The 9,389-nt window shown below is 34.3% G+C and overlaps 1 protein-coding gene across 1 annotated transcript; it reads left to right on the top strand.

Annotated features, from left to right (window-relative positions):
- Positions 1-1,581: 1,581 nt before the first annotated feature.
- LOC106121118 (lipase member H-A-like) lies at positions 1,582-9,162 on the top strand. Its single transcript, XM_013316617.1, has 3 exons — positions 1,582-1,764; positions 7,660-7,960; positions 8,462-9,162. Exons 1-3 carry the CDS (start codon positions 1,656-1,658, stop codon positions 9,138-9,140), a joined length of 1,089 nt encoding a protein of 362 aa, XP_013172071.1. The 5' UTR covers positions 1,582-1,655; the 3' UTR covers positions 9,141-9,162.
- Positions 9,163-9,389: the final 227 nt, after the last annotated feature.

The raw sequence follows: 9,389 nt of genomic DNA, 5'->3' as shown, positions 1-9,389 counted from the left end.
GGCGTACCCACTAAACCCCTCTGTTCCTCCAACGCATCGGGACGGGACCACGGGCACGCTTTCGCTGTCGTCCGCGGCCTCGGAGAGCACTGCCGTCCTAACAATATCTTAGTTAGCTATAATTTCTAAAAAAATCGGTCCAGCGGCTTAGGTACGAATAGTGGACAAACATTGCACTTTTAGGGAAAAAAGAGAAACTAACGAAGTGAATTATTATAGTTAAAATGAAATTAACAAAAATTATTGTTTGTCTTTCTGAGTAAAGCAAGAGTGAGTGAGTAATATTTTCCTTAGAGCTCCTATTTTAATAATTTACGCATATAATAGGTAATTAATCCAAGCGGAACATATTATCATTGTTCGATTGCGATCAGCAGGTCAATACTGCAGTTAAATTAATATTATATTCATGTAGGAATAATGTAAGTCAGTGTTGTAAAGAATCAAAGTTTTATTACTTTTTTAAATATATCGATAAAATACAATGTTAATATTGTGATCTATAACTAAACATGAGAGCAATTAGAGTTCACTTAACTCTCTTTTCTAGTAAGGAATGAATAGGAAGAGAAGAGAAATTTCCATAAAAAATATTTCCAACGTACTGAGAACGTCTCACCTCAGTCTAAGGTATGCAACGCATTTTCAACTGGTTGCAGATACGTATGGGCAGTGAGCATTACAATTAATTAAGTTGGAATTAAAAAAAAAACACATTTCAAAATCTTTGTTTAACAATGTTACCAATAGATGGCGCTATTTTATCAATTAAAGTCATAGTCATTTCTAACTTGTTTGTCTTTATGAAGGAGATAATGTTTTACAATGTTTAGTAATCGAAGTTATTATAAAAAAAATGCGTATATAGTATATAATTACATAATTGCGGTTATTCTTTGAATCGATCCGATCTGAGTCTAGGTCAAATCAGTAGTAAACAAAGTTGGTTCTGATCACGCATTTTGTATGAGAAGCCAAAGTTAATTGCCGTATCCAGTACAATAATTTATAGTTTATATGATTGTTCCTTTATTGTTTTTAATCATCCATTTTTATTCCTTCCGTTGAAAGGCAAAAAAGAACTAAAATTCAATCTCATAAACGCACTCATCAGACTGTACGTGGAATTGCTTCCACTTTACGCCTGTCTTCTGTATGGTCGTGGTATTGAACCGGGCGTGTCCATTCGTGCAATAGAGGGGTTAGATAAAATGTAAGCGCTTCGAAGCGATTCCATAGCTATCTTCAAAAATGTATGGAGCTGACGCACGATAATTACGTGATTTCTCTAAAGTTATTGTCAGTTCTATATATTTTTGAAGTTCGTTATGGCATCGCTACAGTGCGATCAGTTTTGATTTTGATGCAACGTATACCGAGTTCAATCGTTCTAAGAGATGTGTCTTCAAGAGTAAAGTTGAGATGTGACCCGTGCTCTCGAATATCATCTTACAATGTTAGGTTTTTTTATAACTAAAATTTACTATATAGGAACATGGGCGGTTGTATATTTTATAAAGATAACGTGCGAACAGCGAAACCTCGTGTTGTTTTGACGTTGAGGCATAAGGACATTGACATTGCTACAGTTCGGACGTCCAGTGGTAGTGTAAGGCAGTGCATTGTCATCATAGTGACTGACAGACTTACCGACAATGTTACTAACCGTTTTATATATATTATTATTTTTTATTACAAGTGATGTTACACCAATGCAAAGTTCGAAAGCCCTGGAAGGTTATCCATCAGGATTACTTGGAGATTGTAAGTTTTTTTTTAATTATCTACAATGTAGTAGGCATTTTAATATAGATTTTAATTTTAATTTCACTAAAATAAATGGTTAAATTTCTCATTAAAAATGTAGGAATATTTATTTCCTACAATTTAATAAATTTGTGGAAATTATTTAGGAAAGAATGTAGGAAAAACATTCGTTATTTTTTTTTAGATTATTAAACTAAAAATATGTCTAGATTTTTGATGTAACATTAAATAATTACAAAATTATTTTGAACAGAATAAAAAACTTCGTAACGAAAACTGACTTTTAAAACAAAGATATGCTAAATAGACTCTTATGTTATGTCATTTTCCTATTTAAATATTATTCGAAAAAAAATGTTAATTGAATTAGGGATTATGAAGTGAAGATATAGAATTTAAGAAGTCACTTCCTGCTACTATATGTCTTTTGTGCCGATGTATTTTACATTCTAGAGAACAAGACGAATCATATGACATCTCACTCGTCAAAATCAATTCCATCGTCTAGGGCTTAACAAACGAATGTACATAAAACAAAACTTACATAAGCGTGAAAAGCATTACCCTCTTGTCAATCAGGTAATAAAAATGTATAATCATCTCTCTCATTCATTATATATAAAAAAGAGATAGCTGCATATTTTGAATATCCAGTGGAAACTTACTGTAAATGAAAATTAGAATAAAATGTCGATGACACCAATAAAATCCACACGAAAACAAACATTTTATGTTCCACAAACATTTGTACTACTGAGGTTTATTACTACTTAACTAAGGGTCTTAAACATTAAAATAATATTATATTAACGTAAGACACCGAACGTTTTTGAACCAAGTCAATTTATAATCGGACTATAATATAAATTTGACTGAAAAAAATATCAGCAAATATACTGAATTTCACTGTGAAAAAAGAAGAGAAAGGAAGAGAAAGTATTCAAATGATACTCCATTTTACCCTCTCCTACCCAGATAGGGTGCAAGACCATACGTTGTATTTTTAAAAATATACTAGCTGTCGCCCGCGACTCCATCCACGCGGAATTAAAAAAACATATATAGTAGACTATGTGTTCTTCCAGACTATGTTCTACACGTATGCCAAATTTCCTCGAGATCGATGTTATCTCCAAAACGGCTGAGTTTTGGAGATAACATCAAACATCCACCAATCGATCCATCCAAACATTCGTATTCATAAAATAAGTAAAATAAAATTTATACTGCTTAGCACCAAATTTCCTGGTTGTTCGTTTGATTTCGTCAAACTATATATAGAAGATTACAGATTTTTCAACTTAGATACAATTTAGTAATTATTGTAAATGTTAAAGGCTAATATGATACAGAATAAAGTTATTATATTTTATGGGTTTTTTAGTCAGAATAGTTTCCGCATTAAGAAATCTACATATCAAGAGTCGTCTGATAAATCAATCTTATATCGATTTCAATTACAAACAAAATAAGTTGTGTATTAACATTTTTTTATATCATAAGGTGGTAAACGAGCAAGCGGCCACCTGAAATCGCTGATATAGCGAAGTGACCGTTGCCCATAGACATACGCAATTGCATATGCGTTGCCTACCTTTAATCGACGGAAGAGAGGACGCACAGAAAGAAAATATATTACCTTTCCATGCATCCTCTCATCCGGAAAGTCCACTTCCACTTCCCATCCTTTCCTTATAAGAAAAAGGTGGGAAGGGAAAGAGGACTAAATTAGGCCTCCGGGACGCACGCTCATCAGACGAAACGCGGAATTGCTTCCACTTCACGCCTGTCTTCTGTGTGGTCTGACTGTACCTAATTATTTTAAAAATCTGCATATTTAAACCTAATACGTTTATTACATATCGTATATGGTAATAAAACTTTAAGGTCATATATTTGCTTCTGTCATTACTACAGACATTGCAATGTGTCATTTATCTTCTTAAAACATTGTTCTGAGAATCTTACAGTGTAGTTAAGTATATAATGTTAGGAAGAAAATCCGAAAATGAGCCAAAGTATTGACTCAACACTAGCCTTACTAAAATGTCAAAGTTTATGTCCCCTCACTAATCAATCTGACACTTCACTTGGTAACGAAAGTGCGCCAAAGAATTCTAAATTATAATACCTAAAAATAAGTACGTTTAGACATTATTAGTTAGAATTCTTTGGCGTGAATGGCGTGCTTTCGTTACCAAGTCAAGTGTTAGAATGATTAATGAGGGGACATAAACGTTGACATTTTAATAAGGCTAGTGTGACAAACACGCGGACGGAGTCGCGGGCGACAGCTAGTTTTATTATATAGTATTCTAAAATTTATCATAATCCAACCGATCTTTCCATCCTCATAATTTTCCGTCGTCTTTACCATTCATTAAAATAACCTTATACTTATTTTGTCCTTACTTGTGTTATTTTTCAATAAAATAAAAATAATTAATCTACAATCGTTTATGTCCCAGAGTACTCGGTGTAGAGGCGAACCGGTGAGAGTGAGATTTTTTGACGGAGGCCGAAGCAGTCGATTTCCTACTTAATTTTATTAAACTTAATCATGTAAATAAATAACGGACACATTTTTGTCCTTTATCAGTTGCTATGTCGTATGCGGTAGTTCAACGTCGAAACCTATTGAAGGTTTTTGTTTGCAAAAAACACGAAAGCCCAATTTATTTAAAATAAATTCCATCTTGATACCTTCACGCGTTTTTGAGAAAAAGGATCTTGCAAGACGGTTGGACAACAAAGTGATTCTATAAGGGTTCCTATGAGGTACGGAACCCTAAAAAAGCTTCACGTTTACAAAACTGTAAAAGATATAAAACTATGTAACACGAGACATATTTCTCTAATTATTTACTTTTAAAAAAAGAAATACATTTTTGTTTAAAAAAAAATGGAATTTTACTCATGTACATATTCATTTTTATAACTCTTCCATTGAATATTGTTTTTAACAATATTTTAAGTTAAAATTAGTCATCTTTACGTTTGAGAATAACAGGTTTTTTAACCTTTAACCCAGGAATAAGTTATAACAAATTGGATTTTGCTTGATTAAGTAAAAATAAGAAACCAATTTATAAAGTTGAGTACATATCATTTTTTAAGTCAAGTCCCTTTGTACATAAGGCGACAATTAGTACAGTCAGCGTCATATAGATCATAACAGACAAGATATGCAAATATATAGGTACACCAAAAGTGATCAATAATATCGGTACAACAAAAGTCCTCAAATTAATAGATACACTCACCCTGCTTAAAAACATCGGTACATACACACAGCGTCAAATATATGAGTACATTCAAGGCGCCCATAAATATCGTAGTATCGTTGGATGATCGTTTCGGATCACCTTATTAGTTTGTTAAACAAACATACTATTTATCTTACATATAAAATTCTCGTGTCACAATTTTCGTTCCCATACTCCTCCGAAACGGCTTGACCGATTCTCATGAAATTTTGTGAGCATATTGAGTAGGTCTGACAATCGGCCAACATCTATTTTTAAACCCGCGCGGACGGAGTCGCGGGCGACAGCTAGTTACTTATAAAGTTCAAAATAAACAACAAAAATTAAAGATAAAATTACATATTATTATATTTTAATATCTTTGTTCTTACCGCAAGGTTTTTTGAGTTCCCGATATTTGAACTTTAAAATTATACCCATCTAAATTACTTACTTTTTATAGTGACATATTTTTATATAAATAACTACTAGTTGTCGCCCGCGACTCTGTCCGCGCAGAATTAAAAAAAAGACTTAATTAATATCGTATGTGTTCTACAGACTATGTTCTACATCTGTGCCAGATTTCGTCAAGATCCCTTGAGTTCCGGAGATTGTAACAAACATCCATCCAGACTTTCGCATTTATAATATTAGTAAGATTGGTGTTCAGTAAAGCGCATGTAGAATATTAAATACATAAATTGTATGGAATAAATACAATGCGTTATTCATCATCATCAGCCCACTATACGTCCCCACCGAGGGGCTCGGAGGCTACCCAAGTTAGGGGTGACTAGGGCATAGTCAACCACGCTGACCCAGTGCGTGTTGACTTAACACATATCTTTGATAATCACAGGTGCAGGTTGCATCACGATGTTTTCCTTCACTGTAATAACGTTGGATAAATTTACATATGTAAATCGAGAAACACATTGGTACATGGCGGGATTCGATCCCAGGACCTGCAGATAAGTCAAGTGCTTAAACCCCTAAGCCACCGACGCTCTTATGCGTTAATACTTAACTACAAAGAAGAGTTTATCGTACTCGTATGTGTAAACCTTTGAATGCTTTTACTTATCAAAGAATAAACCAGTGTTGTGTCAAAAATAAGCGTGAGTTTCCGCTGCACAAATACTTATGGAATAACATATTGCCATCCCTTACATTGTCTTTGGAAAAGATAGAGATAATAATATGTTTTGTGCATGTATTACTACAATGGAAACTTACATTGTTGTTCGTAGTTTCCCATCAACAAGGACAAACTAATGTGTATTCTTCTATATATGGTCATTTGACCCACTTCTTATGTGGTTTTTGTAGTTATATCTTATATCTTTAGGCACGGTAAAAGACGTAAATGAAATTTTTGTTGACAATAATTTTTCGCCTTTAATAGTCCTTGACTGAATTATATCAATGTTACTTACTTATGTTACTTCTTACTAATATTACGCGAAAGTTTAGATCAGTGGTTCCCAAACTTATTTTGTCTACTACCCACTTTGAGAATAAATATTTTTTAGCGCCCCCTACCTATATTCATATTTTCACATATTTAAAAACCACTATAATTTCAAATTAAATAAATAAATTATTATGACCTATACATGTATATTAACGGAGATTTCTAAACGAAACTTTTACTTTAACCCGCAACTAGAGACCTGCAGCGCCCACAAGGGGGCGTTATCGCCCACTTTGGGAAAGACTGGTTTAGATGGATGGATGTTTGTTTGAAGGTATCTGCAGAACGACTGCATGGACCCCGCTGAAATTTTGCAAAGATATAGAACATAACCTGGAAGAACACATAGGTTACTAATTAAGGTTTTTTTTAATTCCACCCAAACGTAGTCGCGGGTGACAGCTAGTCATTTAAGAATAAGTAAAGTTAAAAATTATCAATATTAGTTATTTATCTCTATAGATAAACGCTGGATAGGTCGTTGCTTAGGAAAAGTAGATTTTGCATCGATCCGACTTAAAAGAGCAAGTTGAAGTTACTGCCGGGAAAATCTATTAATATTTTTAGTACGAGTTTAGAAAACGAACTGCTACCAGCACCAAATGGCGATAATCAAACAGGCACAAAATACGACGGTTTATAACCTGTCCAGTGAATTATGTACTTGATGCTTTATGTAAATTATAAGAAATAAAGTCCTTGTTGATTATTTATTACATATTATTTTGGTCTGTCCTACAGTCACTTCCACATTGTGTCAAAAATATAAACAAAAGTCAATAAAAACGTGATATTTCATTGAATGCAGAAAACATAAAAAATGTATTACTTTAAAATATCAAAAATATACAAAAAAATATGAGGTTGTCTTATAAAAAAATCTATATCATACTAATATTATAAATAGAGTTTGGATGTATGGATGGATGGATGTTTGTTAGAAGGTATCTCCAGAACCGCTGGCATAGATGTAATCTGGAAGTAAACATAGGTTATTAAGTTTTATTTAAATCCGCGCTGACGCAGTCTGATACGCAGGCAAAAGCTAGTAGTTACACAGAACTAGGGTTAGAGTTTTGAAATTTTAACAGACATGACTTTTATAACGAAGAAAAGATATTACTAAATTAATCCTTTTGTAAATATCAATAAAATTTGTTTAATTTCCAGGTCCCGGATCAACTAAGCAAGCAATAATAACAAAGAAGGCGTTAAAGTATTTATCATTGTACGTCCAAGGTCCGGGAAACATATTCAACGCACGCCACGTCAAGTACACTTACTTCCAAATGCACCAGCTCGCTCGAGACAAAGATATTGACTTTAAGAAGAAGACTTTACTATACATAGGAGGTTTTCTTGACAGCCCTAACTTTCCGATTGCTTCGTCTCTTGCTGCGGTGTACCATGAGTTGAACTACAACGTGTTATTACTGGACACCAATATGTTCACCACTATGGAATATCCAATGTTAGTATTTTAATATAGTTATACGTACTTTGAATTACTTGATTTACTCTTTCGAAAGATTCAATGGTTGAAAGTTGTGTGACAGAGAATTAAACATTAGCCCCATGGTAGACGCCAGCAACAACATTCTGTTGTAAGAATGGACTCGCCCAGTGAAATACCACGACCATACAGAAGACAAGCGTGAATTGGAAGGATTATTTTAGTCCCCTTTCCCTTCCCATCCTTTTCTTATAAGAATAGGATGGGAAGGGGAAGTGGATTTGATTGAGTAGAGGTTGACAGGAAGGGAAAATATTGTCATTGTTTGATGGTCTCTCTTTGTCGATTAAAGGTAGGCAACGAATCGACAAATGTCAGCGGTCGATTCGCCATTTTGGTAAAAACAGGTGACGGCTTCCTCATTTGCCACCATTTATAATACAAAAAAAGCACACCATTTTGGATAGCCTTGAGTGCGGTTTGGAATTACTTATATATGTATGAATTTCTGTTTTTCAGGGCTGCTCGCTTCATGCGCCCAGTCGGCAAACATGCGGCGAAGATGTTAGCTGTTCTCATGGAAGAGGGACTCGACCCTAAGAAACTGGAGATCGTCGGTTTAAGTCTTGGAGCGCAAACGATGAGCTACGTTGCTAAAGCATTCCAAGAGATAACCGGCAAGAATATATCGAGACTGACCGGTCTTGATCCATCTGGACCTTGTTTTAGAAACCTCGGACCAGAGGAAAGACTAGATATGTCGGATGCGGACTTCGTTGATGTTATTAAGACTAATATAGATGGTTTTGGACATGCAGCACCTACAGGACATGTCAATTTCTACGTGAATGGTGGGGAATATCAACCAGGTGATGTTCTATGGATGCCTTGTAATGTACTATGTAGTCACACTAGATCGTATACACTTTGGATAGCAGCATTGAAGTATCCTGACAAATTTATAGCTATACAATGTGATTCAGTACAGCAGGCGAGAGATAGAGAGTGTTACGACAGGAAACCTCTAGTTACAAATATATTAGGATTAAATGTGGACAAGACTAAAGAAGGAATATTTTATCTAGCGACTGATAATAACTATCCTTATTATTTAGGTGAGAAAGGACTTAAAAGTGAAAACGATTATTTTACTAAAAAAACCAAAATGATTAATGAAGAAGCTGTGATAAAAATGTGATACATTTTCAAATTATTCAAACTTTCGTGAGTCATTATACGTAAACTAATTTATAAACACGGCTAAATACTCAAGTATATTCGTCCGGTGGCGGCACCGACTAGTTTCGAGCCCATCGGGGGCCCTTCATCAGGGTGAGTGGGACTGGTATTACAGTGAAACCTGGTTAAGTGAGACATCAAGGGACCTGCAATGATGATAATGATAACGATTGTAGCTTTCGTTTTGACATTTTTCAAATAAACATCT

The sequence above is a fragment of the Papilio xuthus genome, unplaced genomic scaffold (assembly GCF_000836235.2).
Source record: "Papilio xuthus unplaced genomic scaffold, Pxut_1.1 DF826945.1, whole genome shotgun sequence".
Lineage (NCBI taxonomy): Eukaryota > Metazoa > Arthropoda > Insecta > Lepidoptera > Papilionidae > Papilio > Papilio xuthus.
Note: the sequence above shows the minus strand (reverse complement) of the source record. Positions and strands in the feature narration are given on the sequence as shown.

Bases quoted from the DNA above. Each gene is read 5' to 3' on its own strand.
- LOC106121118 (XM_013316617.1), top strand. From the start codon at position 1,656: ATGTTACTAACCGTTTTATATATATTATTATTTTTTATTACAAGTGAT. The intron at 1,765-7,659 runs GTAAGTTTTTTT...TTTAATTTCCAG, and splicing joins ATCAGGATTACTTGGAGATT to GTCCCGGATCAACTAAGCAA. The intron at 7,961-8,461 runs GTTAGTATTTTA...TCTGTTTTTCAG, and splicing joins ACCACTATGGAATATCCAAT to GGCTGCTCGCTTCATGCGCC.